At 37.4% G+C, this 17286-nt stretch overlaps 1 protein-coding gene and 2 long non-coding RNA genes across 3 annotated transcripts in view; 1 reads left to right on the top strand and 2 right to left on the bottom strand.

Moving 5' to 3' along the window:
- The window catches only part of LOC143750294 (uncharacterized), a 411790-nt gene that overhangs the window by 331737 nt on the left and 62767 nt on the right, over positions 1 to 17286 (bottom strand). The window lies entirely within an intron of this gene.
- Positions 3058 to 4117, top strand: LOC143750291 (uncharacterized). Its single transcript, XR_013207140.1, has 3 exons — positions 3058 to 3143; positions 3325 to 3385; positions 3538 to 4117. It is a non-coding gene; the product is annotated as an uncharacterized LOC143750291 (long non-coding RNA).
- spp1 (secreted phosphoprotein 1) lies at positions 10375 to 15881 on the bottom strand. Its single transcript, XM_077243234.1, has 8 exons — positions 15788 to 15881; positions 14626 to 14695; positions 14477 to 14533; positions 14313 to 14369; positions 13662 to 13712; positions 13465 to 13506; positions 12382 to 12678; positions 10375 to 10984 (listed from the first exon to the last, which is right to left on the bottom strand). The coding sequence occupies exons 2-8, from the start codon at positions 14677 to 14679 to the stop codon at positions 10637 to 10639; spliced, it is 906 nt and encodes a 301-aa protein (XP_077099349.1). The 5' UTR covers positions 14680 to 14695; positions 15788 to 15881; the 3' UTR covers positions 10375 to 10636.

The raw sequence follows: 17286 nt of genomic DNA, 5'->3' as shown, positions 1-17286 counted from the left end.
TGGACGGTCTCTGGCTGGACGGTCTTTGGCTGGACGGTTTCTGGCTGGACGGTCTCTGGCTTAGGAGCCACCGGACTCGTCGTTGAGGAGGCCATTCTTCTCCTCCTCCTCCGTCTCCGAACTGGGACCACCGGAACAGGGACCAGCGGTGAAGGCCTGGCGTGACACGGAATGAAGGTCCCCAGACCGGAGAGATCGGGCAGTTCCCTCGGGTTGACCTCCTTAGCCCCCAGCCGGTAACATAATTTTATTGCCTCATCCTCTAGGGAGCAGGAGGCAGCAAGTGAGGCAAACCCCCAGGTGAACTGGAACAAATCAGAGCTCTTCAGGGCTAAAGCCGCGGTCTTTCCAGCAAACTCCCGGCTCATGCTGGGAAGATCAGGCGAGATCCATGCTGCTGGATTCATTTGTGGTCGGTCATTCTGTTACGCTGCAGCAAGGATGAAGCAGAGAGTGAATCCAATCGCAAGCACTTTAATCATCTAACAGACAGTAATCCAGGGAAAACTCAGAATAAGGCACACAGGACACGGAACAGCTACGGGAAATGTCTCACATCAAACAACGACCGACAAACACCAACTGAAGAACAAGGATAAAAATACACAGGCAAACAAGTTAAACAAGATAACAAGGGGGCGTGGCTAATCAGAAACACATGGGGAGACTAATCAACAAAACGGGGAACAGCTGAACATGAAAAGACAGGGAAACACATGACAGACAAAAACAAGGAACAAAACACAAACCCACACCGTGACAATTACACGTATTATATTTAAGTAGAATTTAAGGTTTTTTTTTTTAGTGAAATCTACCCGAATAAATTAAGTAAAATTTCCTAAATTATTTAGTCTATGGCACATGATGAATTTAATATTATTAGTGGAATGTGCCTTTTTTATTTAACTTGTCTCACAAATAAATCAATCATAAATAAATAAATCAATTAATGAAATTAATTTAATTATAACATTAACTGACTTTTTCAGGTTAAGATAATAATGAATACATAATGCACTTTTTGTTATCAAACATGCTTTTATTCTGTATTTTTTGCACAAATAAAACAAATCTATATAAAATGTAAGACAGCAGTTTTAAGATATGAAAAATAAAAGCAAAAAAATGCTAACATTTTCCATGTCATTGAGAAAGATCATTTTGTTACACAAAAACATGTGCATACAAATTTCTGTTGGAAAATTCACATTCTTTACTAAAACTTGTGAATAACTTGTAGCAAAACATATGAAATAATTTGTACTTGCTGAAAGCTTGTATGTAGAACAATGTTAAACGTTCATAAATCAATGCAGTTTTTTTTCAGCAGAACTTGGTCATAATGCATTGTCTAAATCTAAGTCATGAGTTTGTTTTTAAGTGTTATAATTTCGGGGAAAACTTGCAAACATCCAGTTCCAAGAAGTGTGCCTCAATACTTTAGGGTAGGTGAGGTTTAGTGCATACGTGAGTCCAAGAAGAACAGCACAGGCTCTTGCCAGATTTTCCAAGCCATGCCATGACTTGCATCCCCTCCAACATGATGCTGAAATCCTCCTGATAATCCCTCTTGCAGATGGCAGTTTTCATTATGTGCTGCAGGATATCTCCATTGTCACACTGTAAAACAAACATTAAAGAAGTATTTTTATAAAGTACTAATTAAAAGTCTGTCCATAATTATAAAGTTGATTTGTGTACGGTTGTAAACATTTCTTATAACAGCTAAAAATGCTAAGACAACTACAAGTAAACCATTATAGTTTATTTTCTTTGTAATCACTGAAACATACGAATATTATGTTTCAGTGGACCACAAAGACAAAGACTTTCACAATAACATAAGTAAAGTTTCACCAATGACAGAGGGTGAATTCAGGAAGAAACAAATAAATAAATGTAAAATTACATTTGGTGACACTATTGTAGGGGGGGGGGGGGGGGGTATTAAATTATATTTAATATATTAAAAAATATTTAACACAAAATAGATTTTTGTCAGACACTATATGAAAAAAGGTAACACTTTATTTCGATGGTCCACTATATACATTCTACTAACTGTAAGTAACTACATGTCAACTAACTCAGAGTATTAGTAGACTGCTAGGTTAGGGTTAATAGATTAAGTTAACATAGTTGCAGTTACCTATAGTCAGTAGAATGTCTAAAGTGGACCATCAAAATAAAGTGTTACCTTTTTTCATATAGTGGCTGACAAAAATCTATTTTGTGTTAAATATTTTCATATTAGCTTTATATAATTTAATTGGAAAAAAGATTATTGTTTAAGTTGCATTTCTATTTTTATAAATGAAAACAATGTAAAAATACATTTCTCAAAACACCATAAATATATAGAATAATTCTAGTCACTTACATTGCACTCTTGAGGTCATCTTCTATTTCGCCCAGATAACAGATCAAGCAACGGAGGACAACGTCTCTCATCATGTCGATGTTTTTATCGAGATTCTGATGTGTCAAAAGTTTGTAAATTAGCATCACCCAAAAATAATTAAATAATATTCATATGTTTTGAAAGTAACTTACCTGCAGCATGGGATCATGCTGTATTTATGTTACACAACATTAGTTAATATAAATGTCAGGCATTAAAAATGTATTCAAATTGCTATTTATTAAGTAATTTGACAATTTACAGTATGTGTACAGGATATAAAACAGTGATCCATCAAGTTCCCTCAAGCTGTGTTTCGAGCACTGGACTGTGTACAAAATATAAAGTAAAAGGCAATAAATCCACATGTGTGGATTTGAGATGTGTGTATATATGTATACATAGAATACACTTATGTTTTGTACCTTTTACAAGCTAAACACATAGCAGACAATGTGATTTGTCAGAACAATGCATTGGGACAGCGGCATTGCATGATTTACCGTCTTGTTTGGATTACTACACACTGAAGGGATTTTGCAAGGCATTTTGAAAGTTTTGGTATAGACCCGGGAAGTTGCACAAAATGTTGACTTATTGTCACGTCATCTACATGGGAATTCACTGGACCAAGCTCTGGTTTATTCAAGTCCATCCAGTATTTAAGCCTCATTATCACAGATGCCAGAGTAATACAGACTGTGACATTACAATAACTGGACAAGAGCATCAGCGCAAGGTAACTCACTCATCTCTTGAGTTATGCTTCATTTTGAATCTAACTGTATTACTGCTAACTGAATAATCACTGAATACGAGCAAGCAAAATGTGTTATAAATAAAAAAAATGATTCTGTGGTAAACAATATTTAGAGAATAAATGTTTCACATTAATCTCTTTAAGTGCTTTTGTTTTGTAGGATGAAGTCAATACAGGCAATTTTACTGATGCTTTTTGTTGCATCTGTCTTTTCAAAACCAGTAAGTATCAGTTATCTGTTTTCTTTTACATTTTTATTCTGTATGATATTCTAATATATATAAATGTTATTTTTATTGCTACTTCAGTTTCTTCAAAAGCATAATACAGTGCTATTAATAATTATATTTATTTCAACTGTTTGAATCCCCAGTTTCCTTTGCGCAGAGGATTTGATTCATCAGACTCAAGATCCAGTTCCAGAGATGATTCACACTCTGAATCAAGTGAGTCTAAATCAAGTGAATCTGAATCCTCTGAGGAAGTTATTGTGCCACACACATTTCCTCCAGCTAGAAGAACAACTCCGTCGACCACTGTTAAGACAACAAAACCCACAATCCCCACGAAAGCCACTCCAACTAGAAGAACAACAACTCCGTCGACCACAGACAGCACAACAAATCCCACAATCCCCACGACAGCCACTCCAACTAGCAGAACAACAACTCCGTCGACCACAGACAGCACAACAAATCCCACAATCCCCAATATAGAAGACACCACAACCTGGGTTACGCAGAATATGACCAGTACTAATGCCAGGACATGTGGAAGGCTTGATGATTACTGCTAATAACTTGCTGTTTAATCGTATTTTCATGCAAAACACACAAATAATAGTGTACAACTAATTATAGTCTACAGTATAACATAATGTTTATGCATTGATAATGAAGGTCTTGATACTAATGAATAATATAACTAATTAAGATTAAAATTGCATGTCCACATTATGGTGTCGTGTTCATTTTGAGGTTGTTGTTTTTTTATTCATTTAAGAAAAAAAACTATTTTATGATGGAAGAAAAAAATCGAAATTTTAAATGGGGTTTATTATTAGTTATTATTAATAGTACTTTGTCTGAAGTAAAACAAAAAAAGATTTCATATCAGCATATCAATATGTGAGTTCAGTCATTTTTCTTGTACCTTTTTCAGTAACCGATTGAAATAATAATAATAAGAATAGTATAAAATTATATTATAATTATCAATAGTTGTAGTAGTATTACCATAGCATTAGTATAAATGACATGGAACCTTGTAGATAGGTTTTTTTCTTATTCAATAATGCACAATTCACATTTTTTTAATGAGGTAAAAATAAGTAAGATTAACAGCATCATCCTAGCATGGTTGATGAAAGTAGCTTTTAAAAGTAATGTGTTACAATGTTGTGTTTTTTGTGCAAGTGAGATGAGTAAATGCTCACATTTAGTCTAGAACTACAATAACCATCATGTTCACATACAGCGCAAGATTTCTCTCAACATGGGGACAGGAGAGCTGAGAAACAACGTAACTTGAGTAACTTATTAGATAAAGTAACTCATATATTTTAGTTATGAGTTACTTTACTAGTAACATGAAAAAAGTAATTGATTACATAACTCGCCTTACTTGTAATGCATTACGCAACACTGCCTCCTATGGTAGTAGAAGAAGAACTTCAACTGATCTCAACAATTTACATCATATGCTACATTGCATTCATTTAGCATGGTTAAAGATTATGCTGAAAGTCAAAAGGTGCATCTGCTGTGTGATAATGAAAAGGCCATATGGGATTGGAAGGACATTGCTTGTTACAGCGTAACTTAATGGTCTATGACATGCTACAATCCAAAAGAACAAGATAAAAAAAATCTCTTCCTACATGACCTCATTGTATTGGTCAGATATTACCATGTGAGCGGGGGACCAGTAATCATAGTGATATCCATTTATCATTGTTACACATGGAAATGGAAGGTCAAGTTTAGCGCATTGCTGGGACACAGCATTTATTCGCACATCTCAGAAGTTGTGTAAGGTCAGCCAGTGATGGCCAGATATTGAAAGATCCAGTTTTGTTTGCAATATGCATTAGTCAGTAAATGAACAAACTGTAGGCTGTCTGAGACTAATAGTATCTCAGTAATTTGCATATAAAGTAAGTGCTAAATATTAATAAATAATAAATATATATATAATACTTTACTCTAATTTTTATTTAAAGGAGCCGTATGTAAGATTGTGGCCAAAACTGGTACTGCAATCACTTTCAAATTACTGTAGAGCGGTGTATCCCCTCTGCCTCCTCCCTGACTCGAGGTTGCCAGATAGGCTGCAGGATCTAGCAGGAATGTAGGCTGCTACAAGAAGCTTTTTCTGTTAATTATGTTTATGCTTCAAATGAGAGATGTTTTGCGAAGTAATTATATATCGCAAAAATTTACTAATGGCGATTAGCCAAATATAATCATAAAGATGTACGCTCGTATGTGACAGTACATTGTTAGAACAGTAGCTGTTAGTCTAACTTGTAACGGTAGGTATCTGTCATTAACGTAAGTACAAGCACAAGCCTCTGTCACTGTGTGTAACCGATATCAAAGATACAGCTATTCATTTAGCTGACGCTATAAGTTAAAGCGACCAGCTGTATTTTTTAACTTACCCTGCAGTACACGTCCATAATGCTAAAATATGTGATGTGAAAGATTACATGTCATTCTATTATTTTTGGCTCTAGAACTTGCATGAGAAACGGGCTCTGATAATGCATTGCTAATGTTAGTAATGACGACTTGCCGTTTTTATTACCTAAACAATTCCTTACCTTTTCAATTGAATGGCCCACCTCTTCCATATGAGCTAACGTAACGTTACTTTGAACGAACATGCATAACTTTGTTCGACTGTCATGAATATTTGAAATGTCCATTTACATCAAGTACAAGTTAGCCAAACATAGATGAATCTTACCTGTCCAGGCGAAAATTAGCAACGTTGGCGTCTGTCTTCAAATTATTTTCTGTTTTCAGCCGTCTCCATCTTTCCAATGCCTCTCCTATACAGATCCTTGTTTTATTTCGGACTTTGTCACGAAGTATTTCGGATTCATAACGAGTTTTTTTTTTGGTTTCGCAACGTTAGACTTTTTTTTTTTATACGATTCCGACACGTTTGTAGCTGCAGCTGTGGTAAATAGCAGAGCTGGCAACCTGGATGCCGCAACACTACTGACTTCGTGATTGGTAGATAGGTGGAGGCTGGCGCATCAGACCAAAACACAATATGACAACATCAACATCAGTTGAGGGCTGCAACTTCACTTTTTAAATGACAATATCCTGGCCGGACTACTGTTGTCAGTAATATGAGTATTTGAAATGAACTTGATTTCTTAATGTCTAGTGACATATCAGGGCCATTTTATGATTAATTGAAATAAATTTCTTACATACAGCTCCTTCAATATTTTCCAGCATTAAACAGTTTATAGAGTGCTTTATTTTACATCTGAGCCTCATACCTAAATCAAAATGTGTGTTTTTTTTGTTAGGTTAATTATATATATGGAAAGCGTCTGCAAACAGTACCAGACGTTGAGGGATTTGATTTGATAGCACTGTGATTAGAGATATAATTAATCTTACTGTACGTTGAGAAGAACGTCACATTAATGGAGCAGAAGTTATGTGCACCATGCTGTTACTTTGTCAACACCAATGTCAATTTAAAGAATTAGACATTTTATTTAGTATAGTATTTATTTTTGTAAGAAATGGCCAGACTATCTGCGATCTCAGAGCAGGATAATTACAGGATGAGTACTGGAGACTCACTCAAACTTCAAAGTTTGACAAATATTTGTCTGAATCCTACACATCCAGACACTGGCAAAAGAAAGACAGAGCTGTGTGATACGTTTTTAGAAATCAAGTGAGGGTTTGACATCTCTCCAGGTAAGTCTTGTAATTTAGTTCTGTAACTTCTGTCTAGTCTATTTCTTGGTTTTGTGACAGAGCCCTAACACTCCTGTTTTGTCTTGTATGTGTGCCTTGTTTCATGTGTTTTCATGTCATGTTTTGTCTTGTGCTGTGTTACATGCAGCATGTGTTTATCACGTGCTTTCATGTTGTAATGTTTTGTGTGTAAACCCCGCGCTGCGTCAGGCCAATGAGGGTCTTCTGATCAGCGGGTGAAGAACTCTCTACGTGTTCTCACGACAAAGTATTTTTGATTCACTTCAATACATTTTCTCATATGTATTAACTCGTTATTTCATCTGACTCCATAAATGAAAAGGTTTTAATGATATCTGTGCATCATTAAGTGTGAGCGAATGTTTAACTATTCCTTTAACTCTATATAAATAATGTCAAAGTCAGTTAGAATTATCAAATGTAACAATTTATTATGTCAGGTAAATGTATCATTACAATTTCAGCCTCACTGGCTGATCTGAGGTACAGAAATGGCCCTGATTCTTTTTCTGCTTGAAAGTCACCCCCTTCTGTGTGCAAGATATTTATAAACTCTTAAGAACTTTTTTACCTTTTGGTTTAATTCTTTGGGAATGAGACATTTGTACCAGTTGCACTGAGACATTTAAAATGATAGCAAACATGTATAAACTCTATGATAATTGTTCACATTAAAACCATTTTGATTCTTGTGTGAGTTTGGGTGATCTCACCACGAGGGAGGGAGAGTGGGGGTAGAGGGAAAGCAATGTAGATTAGAATGATTCTTGGGTGAGACATGCGTCTCGAATGGTGCACGAGAATAAATTCAAATGGTAATTTTCAGCAGGGTCCTTTGTCCACTCGAGAAGTGATCGTTCCTCAACTAGTTTTCCAGTCTTACATGTCTGAACACGTGGCTTATGAGTGTTCTCATTAGCCGCGTTTCCACTGCCGGGCCAGGGCCAGTCGCGTTTCCACTGTCACTCCCGGGGCTTGATCGGGGCTTACTCAGGGCCAACGGCCGGGATTTCTGGCCCGTCGAATACCTTGGGCCAAAGCGGGCCAGCTCGGGCTAGAGGCGTGGGCAAGGTAAAAGGCGGAGTTTATGGGTGTTAGGGAAAGTGATGGTATGCGGCAAAGCCGGCAAGATGCACATTTCACTTTTTATATCGCACAAAATAATCGCTGCTCGAAATGGAGAATCGCCTGTACTGGTCTGTCGAAGATACCAAAGCTCTTCTGAGCATTTGGGCAGAAGAAAGGGTACAACGTCAATTTGACGGCGTGTGAAGAAACGAGGACGGACGTTATAAAATACATCGTTGCTGAATTTTCTAAGCTACGCATTCAGCGAGCAACGCTTCAAGTTCGGGAAAAAATAAAAAAGTTGCGGGCGCAGTATTGTACAAGGCGATTAAAACGCACAATGGACAAAGGGGAGCTCAGAGAAGAAACTTTCCATGGTTCGACTTGATGGACGGTGTGCTGGGTCACCATCCCTCTGTTAGTGGCGACTCGCGAGACAAGTCGGACACTATTGCAGCCACGGCCGGTGAGTTGATATACATGCTATCTTCCTAACTTATAAAGTAAATAAATTCATAATACCTGCTGAAATGGGTTGGGTTATATGACGTTTGATCCAGAAAGGCGTGTTAGGGGCGGGGTTTAGGGCAGCGTTGCGGGGCTACTGGCCCGGCAGTGGAAACTCAAGCCCGGTGCTTAAGACCTGAGGCCACTGGCTCAGCTCGGCTCGCTGTTAGCCCTGGCCCGGCCCTGGCCCGACAGTGGAAACGCGGCTATTGGCTGTGTGTTCATGTCTCGTTTTGTGTTAGCACATGGCTTGTGCTTTATTGGTCATGTGCTTGTGTTTTTTGTCATGTTTTGTTGTTAGCACATGGCTAGTGATTTGCTTTACTGGCCATGTGCTTGAGTTTTAGTCATATTTGGTGTGAGCACATGGCTTGTCATGTGTTTCCTTGTGCCATGTACTGATTGTCTAGTCCCTCCCATCTTGTTAGGTGATTACTGATTCATTTGCCCCACCTGTCCTCCCTCGATACCGATACCTTTGTTTGCTCTCCCTATTTATTCACCCTGTGTTTGCAGTCCTGTGTTTACTGCTGGTTTGTTGTCGAATGTACACCTTGTGTCCTGCCTAGATTCTGTTGTCAAGTCTTTTGGTTTCCCCCACGGGGTAGTTTTGTTTGTATTCTGTTTTATTTGTATTTATAAAAGCCCGTTGTTCTGCACTTGAGTCCTTGCTGCTTCCACCTACCCGAAACCCTGACAACATCATAGCGTTCAAAACAGACATTCCTGTAACTGTAGTAGAGAGGTATTTATTTTTCCCCGCCTTCTGTTATTTATCAAAGGAAATGTTTCAAAAGTGGCTATACAGTTTATATGTGGTTTATAAAGTGTTAAGGGTGGTTGCTGGAAAGTCAGGCCAAGATGCTTGGTTATTGCCTGGGTGTTACTGGACCAAGTCATAAGTTTCTGTTAATAAACAAAATAATGTAAACTGTCATAATTACTGCAGAAATGGCAGAGGAAATATCTCAGCCAGTATATTTGAGCCAATATAAGGGGCCTTCAAGTCAAAAAGCTTAAAGTCACCAAAAATCTAAATGGAAAATTCTTATTTGTTTTTAATTGTATAATGCAGCATTTATTATAAATTGTTTATCTGTGCACATCAGTATTTCTTTTTTTTAATTCATGTGCCTCCTAATCTTTATTTAAATTAACTTCCCCTCGCTCTTGAAGCTTTTCTCTGATGATGTGTTCACTGGCGTGTCATTAGTTCTTGTTTGAGAAGCTGTTTCACTCGGATATACATCACAACGGGGAAGAAAAGACCATCACAACTTCCGTTTCATGCTGACTTTAAAAACCACCACTCTATATTATTTTGGCTGGGCTGCTGAAACTGCTCAAACCACCCTAAAATGTGCCCAAATCCAATGAACAGATCAGGGAGACTAAGCAGCAAACCCGTTTAGGCTGGTTTAGATATTTTATTTAAAAAATAAAAAAAATTCACCAAGTCTTAAATCTAAAGTCTTTTTGCCTCAGCCAAGCACCACCAAAAATTGTGTTGTATAAAATTCCACTCTTCCAAAGGCAAACTCTGTCCAAGTTGAATGGTTTACTAGAATTCTATCTGTAAATCTTTTCTAAGGTAGCGTTGGTAATATTTAGAAATTGCTTTATCTTGTGTATTCTCGGTGCACTAAGAAACACTGCATAACTGATATAGGACAAAATTTATTCATAAATGATCATTCATTACATAGAGCAGTATAAAATTACATTTACATTAGGTTTGTAAATAATTGTGCAATGAACAGGAAGACAATGGTGAGATGAAACTGCATAGCTCAAGAACTCGTATGAACCGTGTCTCTGTGCTCTGCGTTTGTCGTCGAACTCACACTAACACCACGTGGAGTCACCAAGCACCATACAATTAATACATTTGCATTCGTTTGTGTCGACTGTGCTTGACGGTGATTACTTTGCGTTTATGATGGAAGCCTCGGTGGTCTGTGTGTTCTTCTCATCCGAATCGCTCTCCTGGCTTTCTGTGCTCTGTGAGGAGTCGCTGTCACTGTCTGCTGCTCCAGGGGTGGCTGTGGTCTCCTCGCTGCTATCTGACTCCTCTGTATTCTCCTCCTGGCTGGCACTGGCGCTGGTGCTATCGGTGGAGTCTCCAGCACTCGCTCCCTCGCCGTCTGACTCTTGGTTCCCGGCAGGAACGATCTCTTGGCCTCCCAGAGTCGCCTGGCGGTCTCCTGGCTCCATGTTCTCCATCTCGGGGGTGCTGGTGTCCTCCTCCAGAAGATCATGCACCTGTAGAGCCTGGGAAACAAAAGTCATTCTTGTTTTGTTATATCATTCAGTTGTTAATTTGAGGACTCATTCATGTCTGTTGCATAAATGGTACAGGAGAGTTACACAAAGACTAATACTGTTTTTAACTCTAAGTATGAGCAATAGTTATATTACTTGTCAAAGCAAAACCCTTGAAGTCCCTATGAAAATGGTTTAAAATGGACATTTATTGTTTTTATGGAATATTGCAGTAGGCTATTTATTATAAATGATTTATCCATGCACAACACAATTTTAAATCTATATGCCCTCATAATATTTAATCAAAATAACTTCCCCTCCCTCTTGCACCAACATTTTCTCTTCTCTGATGATGTTTACTGTCTAGAGGGCGGAGCAACCTGTCACTCACATGAGATCCACCAATAGCAAACCACAACCATCCAATCAATTCCCCACAGACAACATCAACTCCCGCCCTACATTTTGTCTTGTTCGAGAAGCCGTTTCACTCAGATATACGTCACAATAGGGAAGAAAAGACTATCACAACTTTCAGTTTCATGCCGACTTTAATTAGCATCATGGAAGCTATATGCTACTTTAAAAGTGCAACAAGCTAGTCAAAATTTAAAGAAGATAAACTACAATCAAGCTAAAGATTATAAAAAAGTAGCTATTTGTTGTTTTAAGTTATAGCATAGCTAACTACATTAAATGTATTTAGGAGGGCAATATGTTAAAACAAATAGCTGACTATTCAATGATATAATTTATCATTTAATTAGAGACATATTTTTGCTCAGTAGAAAAATAGTACATAAAACAGGGAGACGAACTAGTGAACCATTTTTGTTAGCTTGTTCATATAAATGAATCATCCTAATGAACTGATTAAATCGAATAAATTGGGCTTTCCAACACCATAAACTGAGAGAGATCATTTTAGAATGAACCGACTCCCTAGAACAAATCGGACTTTCCAACGCTACATGCTACAAGAGAGAACCGTTCAAGATGAATCGATTCACTGAAATGATTCGCACATTCCTACGAGAGAAGGGAAGCGAGCGAGGACCGTTGAGGTGAGTACGTTTGACTATTCACTCAGCGTAGTATGGACAAAAAACTGCGCGGCACTGTACTACTGCTACTTGTGAAATAAAGGTTGTTACTGGAAAAGCTACACTATTATGAAAATATTACTGGCACGGTACTGAAACATGTAGTAGCCTAAAGTTAGTAGCATATCTACTTAGTCAGTCACCCGGAACACTGCCCCTAATTACCAAGTAGGCTACCATCTGATAGCATGGTTCTGCCACAGCACTTTCTTAACATTTGTTCTTTGTTTTCCTTTTCTTTTACTTTTCCACCCTGCATATGGTCACATTTTCCAAACAAAAATTAACCTTTCTATTTACCTTGTGCAGTTGAATCTCTTTCTCCACATCATTGAAGCTCTGATCATCATAAGCAGACGTCTTCTTGCTCACAAATGTCAAACCGCCTAACTTGTCACTGCTGTAGGACTTGTATGGTGAAGGTAGTTTTTCAAAGTTGTTCGCGTCCACATAGACTATGTTTTTTTTGTAGTCGCTTGGGTAGCCCATGCTGTCTCCCCGGCCTGTGTTGATGATGGGGTCCAGCGAGGGCTCGACTGTGGATGGGACTACGGTGCTCTGAGTTTCTCCAGAATTACTCTCACTGGAGTCAGTCTCCTAAATGGACAATATATATTAATGCACAATATATCTGAACATACACATTTCTTTTGTTTTCCTTCTATCATGCTGGATTATATTTTTTTGCGGCGTCATGCTGGGTAGAACATTGTGAAATCTCATTGTTCCAAAATCTCAATCCTGCTCAATCCTGCTTCTACTTATTGTGCGTTAAACATCAAATATGTGACTGTCACGTCCCACAGCAGTTTTGCATTATCTGTGAACAGGCCATTTGCTTAATAATGAAAAAACCTTTCCTGCCTACTGTTTAGTCCAGTTGCTCTCAAAGTGTGAGTTGAGACCCAAAAATGGGTCACAGGTCTGGTCTGATAGGTCTATGGACAGCATGGAAAATGCTAAATGCACATAATAAAATGTAAATAGCCAAATAACCGTGCGTAATCACGATATTACAATAAATAAGGGAGGAGAAACTTCATGAATCTTTTATTGCTGACATTAACATCTGTGCATCAACCATAGTACCATAGACAGTATTATTTTGGATTGTGTTTGGCTTGACAACTACTGTATGCATTCAACAAACACTTTTATCCAAAGCAACACATATTGCTTTACATTTTATCGGTTGTTTCTTTTTCTGGGAATTGAACCTATAACCTTGGCATTGCTAGTAAGAGTTTGAGCTACAGAAAGGTCGCCACTTGATATCCTAAATTCTAGATTTTTAACCAAAACCAGTAGATTTAGTCCACAACTGGGCACAATGGTTCTACATCACAGAAATGTAAATATTTTAGCATAACCAGAGTGACTCACGTTCTCCTCATCCTCATCTGTGTCAGATTCCTCATCTGCCTCCTGCAAATGCAAAAAACAATATTGAGACTCGCAACAGGGTCACTTACAGTGCGTCTAAACCAACAGAATGGTATTTTTAGAGCCTGTTGTCTTTTATTGGCTATTGTGGGAGTGCAGTGACGTGTGATGTGGTCAGAGGATGAGTCTTCATTTACCTCAGTGTCATCTTCACTGTTTGTGCTTTCATTGGAATCTGCTGGTGTGGTCTGAAACACAACCAAACGCCTTGCCATAAATAAAACAATACAGTATTGCTCATGTATGTGCTAATTACCACATCCTTGAATTTAAATAGCTCAAATGTTCTAATTTATATCAGTACTTTGACATTTAGTAATAGTTCACTAATTTTCCTATAGTTCACCCATCATTTGTCACCAGTGACTTTCTTTCTTCAGTGGATCATTTTTATGTATTAGTCCATGCACTGACAATGCAATAGCACCATAAAAGTTTAGTACAATATTTATTTTGTGAAGAACAGTGAACTGAACCACTGCAACCGAATCAGTGAGTCAACGAGTCATTCAGAGCATTTTTTTAAAATAATGAATTGAATCAACCAACTCTTTGAAAAGATCTGACTCAAAAGAACAAATTGATTCTTTTTTGTAGGTTTTTTGTAATTTCTCAGCTTGACAGCCCCAGTCCTCATTTTATTGAAAAGACGTGGTCAAGATATTACTCCATTTCACATTTTGTGTTCCACAAAAGAAAGAAATGGCACAAGGGTGAATAAATAACAGAATTTTAGGGGTTAACTTTTCTTTTATAGACATTTAGAGGCTATAGAGGATGGGTTTTACCTGTGTAGGTTCTTCCTGGAACATATTAGCATCAGCTTTTTGTAGAATAGGAGGTGGCTGTATAGGACAGATGTTTTGTTAAAATAGCAGTATAGTTTATATACAAATTATTCATTTCATTTCAACACCGTGTTAATTTTGCCCATATCAAATAAGATACTTGCCCGTTGAACAGCAAGCATTTCTTCTGAGCTCTCTGAACTGCTGGCTGAGCGCTTGACCTGAGAAAAAAAAAGTGCATTTACACATTTAAAGAAAAAAATCATAAGTGTAAAACTTTAAAGCCCAGATTTCACAATTAAAATGAACTTACAGGTAGGCAGAAGACTGTGGCGATGAGGAGGGTTAAAACGATAACAGTCTTCATTTTTGTGCAAAATACTCTTAAAAAAGGGAGAAAAACAAAGAGATGGACAGTTGCAATTAACGTCAATTTTGAACTTATGAATGTAAGTATGTTAGAAAGGCCATTAAACAGTTACTCCAACTAATGCACGAATGTATTACGTATAGGATCGCCTGTTCTGCTTTACTTGAATGTTCTGTTTTGGTATTTACTGCAAGGCAAACCGACTCGGAAGGAAGCATGCCTTTTAAGGGCACTCAGAATCACGTTGGTAAATGCCAAAGAACTTCCTCACCATGAAACATCTCATTTATTTTCAGCTACAGCTGCATTGCATAAAGTATAAGTTGAGGTAGCGTGTGTTTGGCGATACCTATAATGATCTCCTTCTGGTGTATAATTCCAGAAGTTATATGTAGACTATGTAGCAGCCACAATCCCAAGAAATAGCACGCCTCTGGCTCCAGACTTAGTTTCTCATTAGAATCTTTGTTGCTGTGAGCCAAGGACTAAAATTTGTGGCGTCAAAGGAAATGTGAAGTGCAGCACAGAACACTAATCGTGGAAGCGTTTTGTTGAGGCTGCCGGCAGAAGTAATGGTGGCAACATGTCAGTCAGCCAGTATTATTATTCTTTTGTATGGAACTTTAATTTAGTGGTTGTGTCGCTGGAATAAATGACTCAGTTGACAAATTAGTAAGGCCTTTATGTGCCGTAGCCGCAACTTCCTCTTTTGTCTGTCAAGTTCATGTTAATCATCTCTGCCTATAATAAACTGTGGTTGGAATCATTAAAAGTCTTCATAACTTCAGTCTTGTACTTACATTGAGGCTGAACAATAACTGCATTTTTTTTTTACTTAGAGCAGCATCAATGCATCAATGAAATTATTCATGATTTAAGGTTAAATAGGCTGTAGCATGATCCCAAACTAAGTCCTTCACATGCTATAAATACAGATAAATGCCTGACGAACCTGCTCAATTGCAGACTACAAGCATGTAAATACATTCCACATAATACTCAGGATTCTTCCAACATCTGCATACTGAATCCTTGGACAACAATTGGTTTTTAACCTCAACATCCTAGAGAATAAAAACAAATGAATTGTTTAATTGTGACTTACCTCTTTCTCTTTGAGAAATTTGAAGTCCTTTGACTGTCAGAGGATAGACTGAGGTCCTGTTTATCAGATGAGATCTTGCTATGTTTTGATGCTAGTGAGAGATGGCTGCTGGTTTGGCTTTTAAACCCTGTTCCCTCAGGAAACAGCCAATGCCTGTGAAGCTTGTGATGTCATGAGGTTTACCGCTGCTGTCCCACCTTTTTGCTCCCACTCTTCCTGTGGTTTATATGGCCAGGCAATGCAAACATTGACAAGCAGAAAAAATAAAACCAATGTCCTATATTGCTCTTAGGATCCTTGATATAATGTTGTCATGCTTATTATTATTACTAACATATTATGCATATAGCATGGAAAGACTCAATGTCCACTATAATTGTTATTGTATAATAAAACAGGGCAAATAAATTTTTAATAGCTTCAATTAAGGGGGTTTAAGGCCTCTAGCTATAAAGCAGAATGAAGTGTTAAGTGTGTAATCAGTTCAAACTTTGGAAGGGAACAGTGTGTCACAGAAAATCACAAAAGGAGCAGTTTATTGCAATATATTTTAAGTTTATATTTGGTAGTGTTTGCTAGGCACAATTTCTATTGATTTGGGATTCAAATTCCCTACACTTACCTTTTTGCTATGAACATGAATGATACCTCAAATTTTGAGGCTTGTGTGGGTTTTTGAAATTAATAAGCAGATTAGAAATTAAATGAATAACTGAATGACTCATACATCTGCAATGTTTTGGGGGATGGTGGTTGATGTGCATGTGTACAAATACTTAAACCACTGTGCAAGTATCACTTAGATGTTCAGGTTCTTCTTGTTATGTTACAAATTTCAGTTGTAACTAATATATGTTAAAAAAAACTTCACGGTTTAACATAATAGTTAATCATATTGTTATTTAGGTAAGATTTATGTATACTGCACCCATGTTTGTCACATAAAAGGAAGAAAAACATTTGACTGTTTATTTTGAGTAGAGTGATGGTGTGTCATACCAAAATCACATGAATTTCCCATCAGTCTGTATCATTCCTGTGATTCACAGTCTGTTTGTAGCAATAAAGTCAGTCATTGTGCCTCCTTCTGTGTTATTCTGTTCGTTTATATAGAATATGTAGTCTTTGACTATTGTATGTTCAAGACAATTTTGCATTCCCTAACTTGTACTATACAATTATTCACCATTAACGAGCAGCACATGAACATAAATAAGCTACTGAAAGTGATAGTTAGTGTTCATGATTCATGATTTGCTAAGATATTGTGAAGTGTACCTCAGGGCAGCAATTAAAGAGACTGAATATGCTTATGATTGACAGGCAGCTTATAGACTTGAAACATCATACATCACTCTATATAAGAATCATTCTACCAACTTATGTAAGTGAAGACAAAAAAAAGTCAAAGGGACTTTAAAGGTGCAAGTAAATGGGGAAATAAAGTACATCAGACATACTAATCGTAGGTTGTCATCTAGAAACATAATCTTGAGAAC

The sequence above is a fragment of the Siphateles boraxobius genome, unplaced genomic scaffold, assembly GCF_051911475.1.
Source record: "Siphateles boraxobius isolate OS27281-9 unplaced genomic scaffold, OSU_SipBor_1 25, whole genome shotgun sequence".
NCBI classification, from domain to species: domain Eukaryota; kingdom Metazoa; phylum Chordata; class Actinopteri; order Cypriniformes; family Leuciscidae; genus Siphateles; species Siphateles boraxobius.
Note: the sequence above shows the minus strand (reverse complement) of the source record. Positions and strands in the feature narration are given on the sequence as shown.